This window comes from Nesoenas mayeri (assembly GCF_963082525.1).
Source record: "Nesoenas mayeri genome assembly, chromosome: 3".
In the NCBI taxonomy this organism is placed as follows: Eukaryota; Metazoa; Chordata; class Aves; order Columbiformes; family Columbidae; genus Nesoenas; species Nesoenas mayeri.
In genome coordinates, this window is record NC_137544.1 from 105580799 (window position 1) to 105594112 (window position 13314).

General features: G+C 36.7%; 1 protein-coding gene across 22 annotated transcripts in view; it reads right to left on the reverse strand.

The window, feature by feature from the left end:
* The window catches only part of NRXN1 (neurexin 1), a gene marked incomplete at both ends in the record, with an annotated part of 724694 nt that overhangs the window by 362788 nt on the left and 348592 nt on the right, over positions 1–13314 (reverse strand). For all 22 annotated transcript variants that reach the window (XM_080342501.1, XM_080342500.1, XM_080342497.1 and 19 more), the window contains one exon: positions 3253–3426. In XM_080342501.1, the coding sequence (XP_080198627.1) occupies positions 3253–3426 (174 nt within the window). The remainder of the gene's footprint in view (positions 1–3252; positions 3427–13314) is intronic.

The window sequence follows — 13314 nt, forward strand, 5'->3', positions numbered from 1 at the left end:
AAAAATACAGATACAATCTTGTTAAAAAAGAGGGTATGTTGCTTTTTATAAGCAACATTATTAGAAGTATTTGCTTATATATAGTAGTCATTATTAAAAAAAATTGACATCAAGATTAGCTTACATGTAAGGATTTCTTTTAATAAAAAGAGGCTTTCTTGTTTGTTTGTTTAAAGAACAGAGGAGGACTGTTTAATGTCATCAAATACTATAAGATCTACTATAACAGGTTCATATTTTGCTATATATATTACAGAATAAACTATTTAGTAAAAATACTGTAATACACTCTTCTCAAGCACTCACCTTTTGATTTACATTCTATTTAAATATTGTAATTTATTCAGTCCTCACTGCAGACTTTTTAATTGACCAGATTTGGTCGCTTATTTACATTTGTCTTATGTGATGTCTTACGTGCTATATATTACACTAAAAGCATTATAAAATTCCATATCTCACTACCAAGAATCATGTATGTTAATAAATTGAAAATTTTCATATAGTTTTTTTAATGCATAGTTTATATTATAGATGCATACATATGTACACAGTGCATTTTCCTCCTAAATATGTCAAAAGTTTTGGGGTTTTTTTATCATTCTCTAATTGCTATAATTGTGCTTTATTTAAAGTATTTAAAGAAAGTACAATACCTTTGACTAGAGAAAAACAGGGTTGACACTTGCAACCTGGCTCTGGGGTTTGCTGTTAACAATTCAATGAGCTAGTTAGCACATACATGTTTCTAGCTGTTCTAGCCATTGAAAATTTGTCAACAAGGTGCATTCAGCCAAGTGTAAATTATATTCAATGCACAATGATAGAGGACAGAGATGTCTATCTGCCTGTGGCTGAACCTTTGAAATGCAAGCCTTTCAACTTGCCACACCAATCCCATATGTGGGTTTGCAAAAAACATTCCAAAGAATTTTTAACACATGCTGATGACAGTAAAGTTTTTGAGAAATACCTACTCCTAACAGATACTAACATACTCCTAACAGATAAAATTAATTAGTAGTATGTCATGGCTTCACAGTTTGACAGAAGTGAGAAAAAAGAGCTTTCACCCCACGATTTTTTTTCTATACCAGAATGGTGGGGAATTCAATCCCATAAGAGTTTGAAGAAGATCAAATCCAAGTGCCTCACTTCTTAGGAAAGATTTTGCAGTAGGCTGATGTCTTAATAAATGCCATATAAACACCAGTACGGCCAGCTGTCTTTTGGATTGAGAGTGGCAGTGAATAATATTTATTGTTCTGAAATTACTTCTGTGGCTGTGTCCTGAGCTCCTTGAACTCAACATCTTAGGGGACTTAGAGAATTTATGCATCCCATTGCGGCACGAGACAGATGCAAAACTGCTCAGCTCTGTAAGGGTGAAGGCAGTCCTGCCTGTATAGAGCAGCAGAGCTCTGGGCAGCTTGAGGCATACAAGAGACTTCTAGGAGGAATCTAAATTTGCAAGTGACTTAAATAATATTTTAAGTGTCAGAACTTTTTTTTGTACATCTGATCCATGGTCTGCAGACAAGAGGCTGACAGGTGAGTCAGGAAGACTTGAAGTAAACGAATGAGACAGAAGAGTGAACTTGCAAGGGTTAAGCAGAAAATTTGGAAGAGAATATTTCATTCCACGCCATCAAATATTTCCTTCTGTGGGCAAAAGACTTTCGATGAGGAAGTTCTCTGGGAGCCAGGCAGCACATCTGGTTTGACCATTTTGCTTGTGCAGATGATTTTGGTGTTGGAAACAGCTGACTCTCCAACAAAAAAAAGACTAATATTTATATAGCCTTTATTAAATTGTTGGTAGCTTTATTAAATTCACCAATAACTGAGTTATGCCACTGGTTTAGAAGGTGAACTTGCACTCTATGCCTGTGGCAATATTTCTTTGAAGTACATAAATTCATTTAGAAAATTACATAATTTCAAAATAAGTTATGAAATGTATAACAGACTTAAGGCATACTTTGATTCTCTGAAGGGATGGTGCAAGCATGGAACTTGCTAACATCATTCAGAAAGCAGAATCTAATTTTCTAAAATTGGTGACAAACTAATTTATACAAATTTCTCCATTCCTGATAGAAATAAATAGACACTAAAGCTATGGAGAAATGAGTTGTGAATTTTACATGTTTCTATGTGCTAACAATAGAATTTATACTGTTAACTAAAGGCAGCAGGTGAAGTTCCACTTCTACAAACATACTGTAGGCAAAACGAAAGAGGATAATTTATCCACCAGAAAAGCTTTATCGGATTAAGCTTGAGAAAAGCCCCCAGCTCTGCTTGTAGTTTTTACAATGTCTATTTACAAATTTAACAAACTTGATATCAAAATCATCAAGATTCCAACTTGAAATTCCACAATGTCATTTACACATTTTTCTGTCCAGAGAAGAATGGCACTTAAAAGAGAGGAGAACACATAAAATTGAACATAGCCATAAAATTCAGAATTATATGAATAAAATATATAGGCAAGGACAGAGAATTGCTTTAAATTATTCCATAAATCATAGTAAAAATAACGTGGGATTAAATGGCAGCTGGAGAAATAGCTAGAGAACGACATATCTGAATTAGAAATACACCTCTTCTAATTCTATCCTCACTTAAATTTCATTATAACCCAGATGAGTCAACAAAGACATAAAAATTGTGAGATAAAACATATTTGGCTGTTACTGATTTCAGATAGGAAGGCTCATGACAATAGAAATCTCAGGGGTGAGCAAAAATAGAGAAGATGGAAGATGAAGATTCATCTTAAACAGTTTCATAAATTAGCCTTGAATTAATAAACCCAAAATGTCTGCTTTAAAAATGGAATTAATTAGCTAATGTCTCAGCATTAGCTAATGCCTAAGTGTTATGAAGATACAAAGGCCTTCATTGGCACTAATTGCTATTGTTTCTATCATTAATTAAAATACATCAGAAGTAAACAACATACATGCAAAATATCTTGCCACTGGAGAAGGCTGGAACCTATATAAACATTTAAGAAGTTAACTCATGTTCTCATGTCAATCTTTATGCTGTAGGGCACAGTGCACACTTGTCTCCATAATACTAAAAATATTGCAGTCTTTATAAAAGAAAGGGTCAAACAAGATCACTTAGAAGCAGGTAAAACATAGTCTCTCCATGTATGGTGTGTACATATCAACAAAACTCTGCAGGATTTGCGCAATAGTTTCACTGCAATATAAAAAATATCAGCATATTTAATACCTTCACATCCTCTTTCTATTTGCCCATTGCAGAAGAGAGCATCTGAGATTAGATCAGGGAGCCGTCCATTCAAGTCAACTGATGCAAGACAGCCTTGGAATCCCTCTTTTGCGTGCACCAATTTTGGCAAGGACTTATACATTTCTTTGGCCACTCCTCCAATATACAAATCACCTGGTAAGGAGAAATAAATATTAGATAGAGAATAAAACCTGGATAATCTTTGACCTGCGTGATCTTCTAGCCCTTTTGTTCTGAATGACAAGTATCCCAGAAAAACATTCTTCAAAATAAATGTAGAAGAAAACATTGATGGCATATATGATTTGACAAGACATTCCAGAACTATATTTTTTTTTAATTGTATATGTAGACTTCACATTTGTACGATTAATTATTTAGGAGTAGTTAGACATGTTATTTATGTGTCAGCTCATATATACAGGAAACATATATCTATTTCAGAGATGTCACAGAATCGCCATCTAGAAACGCATCTAGCACCAATGCATGCTGTCAGCGCACTCAGGGAACATGACCACAGATCATCCTGATTATGGATCCAGCAGACTGAGATAAAAGACAAGATCCACCTGAAGTCCATATATCCAGAATCGTCCATTTAAAAACATGCCAAGAAATAAAGGGTTTAGGGACACATCTACGGAGAAACTTCGGGATATCATTGTTAAGCAGTGAAATGACTGATTCTCCCCACCAATATTCATACCCTGTGTCAGTCATGTGGACATGTCAGTCATGTCCTGCTAACTGTCACCTAACTCAGAAAAAGCAGCCATCTTCTCAAGCTTGGGGCAAGTGCTCTCACCATGCCTACAGGCAAGTTCCTGAGGCACACAGGGAAAGGACCATCTGAGCTTCTGAGAAGCATTGAACCTGTTTGAAGAAAGGTGCTTATGAGAGCATCCAACTCCTGAGCATCACTCAGTGACAAAATTCTTTATCTATGCATTAAATCCGCACTGGTGACATACTTTGTGCAAGCATAAATTTTCAATAGACTGTCTGTATATACATTCTAATCTACATTGTGCTTTCTGGTATGTCCCTCAGTCTGGATGATTTTGGAACCTAGGCTCCAGGACTGAGCAAATAATGCTTCTGCATCATCTCAAATGCAAAATTGTTCATTTTCAAAGTGTTTACCAAGCTTCAGAGGCAGATTTTATAATGACAGAACTCAGAATGTACTAGCTATCAACACTACCTCATGTTGCTAATTTTAATCTCCCTTTTAGCAGTATAAGATGCAGTCATATCTTTTCCTGGTTCACCTGGCATACTTGCTTACTTGCAAGGGAGGGCAATTTAGTGCTATTTGCAATGGTTTACAGTTTGCATGCAAGGAAATGACCTGAAACAAACAAACATCTATCAGACTGTGAAAAATTTTTAGTCACTATACACCAGTTCTAAAACTCAACTGTATTTGAATTAGTGAAATTGAGATAAAAAGCTTGGGAACATGCGTATTATTAATCTTACAAGCCATCCAACCTGAAGTCTTAGCAGCCGTTATAGCATCATGTATTCAGAAATCTCAAGCTTTGCAAAGTAAGATATTGCTTTCCTCAAGAGCTTTGAGGTACAGTATAAATCTCAGAAGCATGATATCAGACATGACAGATTAAAATATAATGATCCTTGTGTTCCCAAAACTGGGATGTAATTTATTCACAGCACAAAAACTTCTGTATTTTTCAACCAGCTGAACTTGAAACAAGTAAAAATCATTGCCTCATGATAAAGGTTCTTCAGCTTTTTCACAGTTGGAAACTCTAGAAAGTATTTCCTGAGGTTCCAGGCTTTCAGCCATCAGCAGCTCATAACAGAGATATAATTAATCTCAATTGATTCTAACAGACTGAAAAGAGGGAAACTCCAGAGAACAATATTAAGAAAATCACAACTACACTAAAAAGGTTAAAGTTGGTCCATTGGACATGACACATGCCACCTCTTTTTAAACCTCCCAACACAAACTCCAAACAACCATTTTTATTCTGTGATTGGTTAAACCTTTAAAGCCACAAACTTTCAAATAAATCCTTTGCTAATTCCTAGGATGCATATTCCTAGGATGCATATCCTAATTCCTCGGGCATACTGAGATTACTATATATAGTCATACAGGAATTGTCTGTTATGATGAATAGCAGTAGAAGTCCAGACCAGTGTGCCAGCATATGAATCTGAACTCAGAATATTTGCTCCTGAAAATATACACTGGAATATTTTCAAAAACGAACTATATGCACAGAAATATATACACATTAAGCTGAGTCTAAATGAACTGTCACTCCACTGTTTACTTACAGTTCCTTAAGACTACTGATAATTAGAATTGAACATTATCTGCTATTGAACATATAGTTTCCACAAACAAAGACACATTCTGAGTGATACTTTAACTTTGTTGAGGTTTTGAGTAAGTTGAGTTCTACTTTTGCACTAGCAAATACACTAGACTAATACATATCATAGTATTGAGCAGCCACACTATTACACTTTACCTTTTATAAAGTGTACACACCTATTTTTTTTATTACAATGGACTGAATCTTTCCCAGTTTTTAATATCAAATGTAGTTTGAGTTTTCTGCTCCTGGCATAAAAACACACTTCCTCTCAGAGACAAAATTTTATTAAGGGATAGGCTCAGGAATTAAATTTCACATTTGTTTAAAAAAACTATTTAAATCTTTTCACTTGGGTTATTTTTTCATATCTGCCATCACAAATGTTTTGCATAGCTACTTTTATTTCAGGTAATCACATGCTTCATTTTCATGTTCAGCTCAGTGGAGACAGTTTCCTACAGAACTCAATCCATTACAAGTTCAGACAGCACCAGAATATTGTTAATGAAAAAATAAAGCTTGTCTCTGCTGCCACTAAAAGAGATCAGAGGAATCAACATAGTATGATACAAATTCTCAGGTTTTATCCTCTTTTTAATTTCTTATGTAAGTACAGCTTTACTACTGGAAATGTTACATGCCCTAAAACAGGATTAATCCCTTGTTATATATCTGCCTACTTACCCTTATGAATTACATGTAAGTTGTTTCATTAAGCAAGGAGTAACAGTTCATCAGATAAAATAGCATGAGATCATGATACTATCTAAACTAGCCACAGCTGAAATGCCATACTATCACAATACTGCAACCACTGAAAATGCGTGACCATTTAGGACTCGTGCACAATGGAAAATACAATTCTTCCATTTCTTTCTTTCAATAGATGCACATTTTCTTTAACTACATATAGAAAGGGATATACTTGTATTACAAAGCTAACAATAGTTTCTGGACCTAAAGTTTATCTATTACCTTTTGTACAAGTATTTTCTTCTGAAGTTTATTTTTATTTTTAAATGTATTCCTGAAAAAGTCTTCATTTTTTTCATAACCATCCTGCCATACCTTAATTTATAAAGGAAAATAACCAATTTATAGAAATTATATTAACTGGCATAAACAAAGTAGCAGGCAGTAAAGAAATGGGTGAGGGAACAGAGTGCTCCAAGATTTCTTTCTGATCTCTGGAGAAGATTCAAATAAAGCACTGTATTTGAGAGCAGGTACTCCTTAATCTCACAACTCTCTTCTTACGCAATTTAGGAGTCAGTACACAGAGTTATCCCCTTTTATTTAGAGAGGGAGGATTGTTTCTTCTCTTCATTTTTTCTGAGACCAAGAAAAAAAGTATACTGCAGTATTTCCCACTGCCATGTTCATTGCAGGTCAGAGGAATCAAATGGAAGGCAGCACTTTCAGAGCTAGACCTATAAATCATGGCAATAACAGTACTGGTCAGTTATGTCATAAGCGCTGACAAAGAAAGGAGTTTAGTGGGTTTAATTTATATCTTTTACAGGTAATTAAGACCTTCATTTATTCCAACGGGAGCTTTCTTATTTACATCTCTGTGCCTCTTTCCTGACTTAGAGCTGATTTGTGATTTGAGGAACAAGTGAATTGAACACGGAAACAAATTGCTAGCTAATAAAGGAATGCAAGTTCTCAATGTATTCATTATTGGAATCACACTTTGGAAAAAACACACAGAACACCACACAACAGTGAGTCACACACAACTGTTGGTGAAACAAATACTGCCAAATTCTTCTGTAATAACTCATCTTTTTTTATCTCACATCTATACATTTCTTAAAAATCGGAGTTTTGCAAATGATAAACCAAAGTAATGTAAAATTAAAACTGAAGATGCTGTTCTATTTATTTCTTTTCTGAATAAGTAGCAGAAGTATCTTATTTGGCACCACTGACATTGCTGACAGGTCATCCCATAGACTTTCCTCCTTTCCTGATTCATGTCTGCATTCTTACATGACCCATGATGGTGGAAAAAAATATTCATTTAATTTAATGACTACCATAGTGTTCAAGCACTAGTAGAGAGGGAATTATTATCCACGTTTGTAATGGTAGCCACAATATGTAAATATTGCTGAGGGAAAAAAGTATTTTAACCAGGATATAGTTAGGCACCTTTGCTCTCTGAAATCTGTATGTTTTGTTGTACATATCTGGTATTAATTTCTTGAATACCATTCTTGACAAGAAATGAACACCATTCATACAACTATAGTTCTGTGTATGAACGAAACAAGTAAAACAGTAGAAGGAAGCATGGCTTGGCTTTTTCATAACTCATAAAGACAATATTCCTGGAATTTTTTTATATGGCAGCACAAAGGCACCTTCAAATCCATCACTCTCTCCAAAAGCTGACATTCTGTTCCTTCATGTCTTGTTGTGGTGCTGGTTTCAACTGTACTTTCAGTTACTCTCTTCATTTCTCTTTCATTTTAGAAGTTGTTTCTCTGTCTTCTTCTTAAATGTCACATTGTACTAAATCACCACTATGGCGAGGAACAAGAGTGCTTCTGCGGTGTACTAGAGCAGTGTTACTCCCCGAGAAAGAGATGGATAACATGGTGGTTTCCGAAAGCACAACAGGCTTCTCTGCTATTTCTTTATATAACATATTAAAATATGAAGGAACATATATCTATGGTAAAGCTCAGTTGTCAGGCACAGTTTTCTCCAAATATGTTATTTCAAAATGATTAAGAATGTAACAGCTTCTTCCCTCAGGCATGCAAAGAAGAATGAAGACTGCAAAGACTGAGAAATACCATGAGAAATGTCTAAACTCAAAAGAAAAAAGTTCTCACTTTCTTCAAGTCCTTCATAAAACAGATGATTTGCTGTTACAAGACCAATAGAAATTTATTTGTAGTATCTTAACAGTTGCACAATGAAGTACCATGTGGAATGCAGCCTAAGAAGATCTGCATAATCCAAACTTATGGTATTTTTGAGGCAACTGAAAAGTGAAAATAAATTACTCTCACACAAGCTGAATATGCACCGACTTAAACACAATAGACAACAAACTTATCTTCAATCAAGGCATATTATATCAAATGAAAATGCCAGGTAGGCATCCATGTGCCTTTGACATTCATTGAAATATTGGAGTCTACTTGTCCTTAATGACCTTCTGCCCTCTCCAACATATTATACAAAAGCACCTATCTACCATTTACTTCATGCAATTGGCAGAGCAGAATGGTGACTTTTCTTTCTGGTGTGGGGTTTCAACACGCACTTTAGAAAAGGATTTGGGCCTGAACAGCAGAGGAGTGGAAATTCTAGAGCCTCTCCCCACTTTCATTATTCATGACTAAAAGTTTACTTTTTGTTCAATATATAAAAAAAACCCATTTGTTTCTTTAAAAATTTTGATGAAATATAATTGCTCTTTTTTGAATAAATTGAGAAGCCTTCTGTGATCATAACCCAATAATAAATTGAAGGACAGTTGACAAAGACTTAAATGATGCATCCACACAGCTTCTGCAGCACATACGCTCCAGCATATGGCTTTTCAAACCTCCCTTTACAGTAGAGAATATGCACTTGCTGTGCATTCACAGGCCTCTTTGGTGCTAGAGCCAAGCATGACTGCATTTTGTCTACCACTTGCAAGGGCACTTGAGGGAAGACATGATGTATAAACTTCATGGCTTATGCCCATTTATTCACTTTGAAGAGTCCATTCTGTATCTTCACTATTGGTTGTGGTTGAAATTTTGTCTTTTATTTTTTTTTGAAGTAGGCTTTTCAAATATTTTCCCTGTTGGAACGATGAATTCCATCACTTTTGGACTCTCTCTCACCTAGGAAGGGAAAGGGCAGCTAGCTTACTTGTCTAAGCTCTTCTGAGTTATCTGCCTCTTCAAGTACTGTGGGCAAGAGACAGTTATACAATGTGACAGGTGGGCTTTCAATTTTCCACATTCGCTGTATTGATAACCAAGCAAAGCAAAACCATTACAGGAAAAAAAAAGGGGGGGGTTGGCAAGTCACTCTTTTTGGAAAGAATATAAAAACTGATCTCTTCAGCCCAATTCTACACTGCCTTCAGTATCTCTGAATAAGCCATTCAAGTTAATAAAAAAAATCACCAGCAGTGATATGCTGGCATTATCGGTCTTCTTAGTCACACTTACTGGCATATAGGACATATTGCAGTTATTTCATAGAATCATAGAATAGTTTGGGTTGGAATGGGTCTTCAAAGCTCATCTATTCCAACCCCCCTGCAACAAGCAGGGACATCTTCAACTAGAACAGGTTGGTCAGAGCCCCATCCAGCCTGGCCTGGAATATCTCCAGGGATGAGGCATCTGCCACCTGTTACAGTATTTTACCAGCTTCATTGTAAAAAAAACTTTTTCCAGATATCTAGCCTGGATCTCCCCTCCTTTAGTTTAAAATTATTATCCCTTGCCCTCTTGTAACAGGCCCTGCAAAAAGTCTGTCCCCATCTTTCTTACAGGCTCCTTTTAAGTACTGAAAGGCTGCAATAAGGTCTCCCCAGAGCCTTCTCTTCTCCAGGCTGAACAACCCCAACTGCATTGAAGACTTTCTGCACCTGATGCAAATTTGCCTCTGTCTAGAAACTTCTTATGCTGTTGCTACGATGCTTGCTGTTTTACATCTCAGCTGTGCTGGATGTGCTCTCCACTTTCAAATTCACCTCTTTGTGCTCAATTTTCATTCCTATTACAACTTCTGGCTCTGTTTAGAACTTCTCAATGCTTATGCAAATAAGCCTGTGTTTCACAAGTAAGTAAAGCTGTGTAGTAGGAAGTGTGTGTGTGTGTGAAGCAACAACAAAGTCCTTAGCAGCTAAGTTTTCAATAGAGAAAAATTGATACTCAAAAGGTAAGTGCTCAAATCTGAACATTCCCCTAGATTTCTTCAGGTTACAATCCACCTTTTCCCTAGAAATCCTGCTCTCAAACAATATGTATTCTCAAAGAAGAAACAGCTACATTAAAACATTTAACATTTTCTTGACAATGACAATTCTCAGATTTCCAGACACTTTATTTGGGTTTGGTATTTGGCTCAGTTCTGTTTAATATCTTTATCAATGATATGGATGAGGGGATTAAGTGTACCCTCAGTAAGTTTGCACATGACACCAAGTTGGGTGGGAGTGTTGACCTGCTTGAAGGTAGGAAGGCTCTACAGAGGGATCTGGACTGGCTGGACCAATGGTCTGAGGCTAATTGTATGAGGTTCAACAAGGCCAAGTGATAGGTCCTGCACTTGAGTCACAACAACCCCAGGCAGCGCTACAAGCTTGGAGAAGAGTGGCTGGAAAGCTGCCTGGTGGAGAAGGATTTGGGGGTGTTGATCCACAGACAGCGGAATACAAGTCCAGGTGGCCAAAAAGGCCAACAGCATCCTGGCTTGTATCAGGAATAGCATGCCTAGCAGGACTAGGGCTGCGATCGACCCTCTGTACTTGGTGCTGATGGGGTCCCAACTTGAATACTGTGTTCAGTTTTGGGCCCTTCAGTACAGAAAAGACAACGAGGTGCTGGAGAGAGTTCAGGGAAGGGCAATGAGGCTGGTGAGGGGTCTGGAGCACAAGGCTTGTGAGGGGTGGCTGAGGGAACTGGGCTGTTTAGCCTGGAGAAAAGGAGGCTGAGGGGAGACCTTATCGCTGTCTGCAACTTCCTGAAAGGAGGTTTTAGCATAGAGGGTGTTGGTCTCTTCTCCCACATAGCAAGTGATAGGATGAGAAGAAATGGCCTCAAGTGGCAATGGCGGAGGTTTAGACTGGATATTAAGAAAGTTTTTTTTTGCCCAGAAAGGGTTGTGAAGCATTGGAACAGGCTGCCAAGGGAAGTGGTTGAGTCACCACCCCTGGAGGTATTTAAAGAGTGCAGATGTGGTGCATAGGGACATGGTTTAGTGATGGACTCAGTAGTGCCAGGTTAACAGTTAGACTTGATTATCTTAAATGTCTTTTCCAACCTAAATGATTCTATGACTCTTTTTTGCTTCACATCCCCCACCTCCACCCAAGCGCTAGATGGAAAGCATTGGCATTGATAAAGATTAAACAGATTTAAAACCAAAGCAGTTTGCTTGTCCAATGAACTGTGAGGAAAGTTTCTGATGCATGCTAAATGGTAAATAATAAATCTAATTGCCATATAAATGTGTATGGTAATCCATCTCCCACAGAACTGATGCTATGCCAGTTACTCTGTATGAGGGGGATGGTTGTGGTGGAGACAGTCAAGCACATCAAACGTCCTTAATTTCTTTCCTGTTCTGACCACTTTTTACTTTTTAAACACCTGAAAAAAAGACAAAAATCTAATGAAGTGCATATTTTCATGGCATATTATACTCAGATTTGCCTACCCACTGATATTCTTCTGAAATAATTTACTCATTTTCTGCTTCAATAGCCAACACATGCTCTTAACAGAGCTTGTTTTTCCAAACAGAGAAGAAATCTTCACACAAAGGTACCAAAAATTGGAGAGGTTAAACGTTCCCATTTCGAATTAAGGTTTGCAGAGGGCAACTTCTTATTTAATATTGCTAACTGCTTGATCAAGACAATCACCTCCAGACTCTGAAGATATTAAATGAAACAGCTCTTTTGAAAAAAGGACTGTTCAGTCAGAACACCAAGATCCATGAGGATCGCACTCTCATACCCACAGCAGCACATTTTGAAAACAAGTTTAGGACATACTTATTGGCCAGGGGGATGCTAGGGTCTCGTGGGATGTATTTATGTCAAATATCCAGATTTTTTGGTAAGTTTTAAGACCATACGTGTTTCCTATATAATCCTTAACATAACTTTTACTTAGTGTTCCAGAATGGCTGGAAAGAAATTCCACAATCAGCAATGGTAATAAACTGCATGCCAAACAGCTGTAGAAATGTAGGCAAATCTATACATTTGTCTGTGTGCAAAAGGCTGAAAAGAGCAGGGGAGAAGAAGAAGAAAGCAAAAAGTTTCTCTCACCATGGAGTGATCTCAAAGACTACCGCGAGGTTGCTGAATTCACAGAGCTCAGCACAAAAACTAGAGTATTTTCTTTAATTTTTATTTAATCCAGAAGTACAGGAGTGGATTTTTAATTTTTCCCATCTCATAATTTTTGAGATCTGGATAGCATTGCCAAAATTATTTTCACAGCCTTGTACACAGCATAGCTGTTTCGAAGCAGTATGTGACAAGTTGCAAAGGAAGGAGGATAAAGGAATTTGCACTCAGCCAGGTTGTCTTATCTCCTATTGTTAATCTGCTCTCATATCTTTGCTATACAGGAAGTCTTCTCAAAGAAGAGCGTTCAGTTTTATGATCCTTGTTTTTCTGTCTGTACAGAGGTTGACAGTATTTGCAGCTCTGCATTTGGAACAGAACATTATTTCTGCATGAAGAGTTCGCAGCCCACTGGCAAGGTCATTACAATTAGCTCATGCATGTTTATTTGAGAAATGTAAGCATTAATACTCATTAATTTATACAAAATTGTGATTTTATATAAAATACTTTTCTCCACTTCTTAAAGCTTTGTTTCTTAGTAACAGAAATATGAAGGATCACTGCCATTGACAGAGACCTTGTAATATAGAGAAGAACTTATAATGCAGTAACAAGAATAATGGGCTCAATATA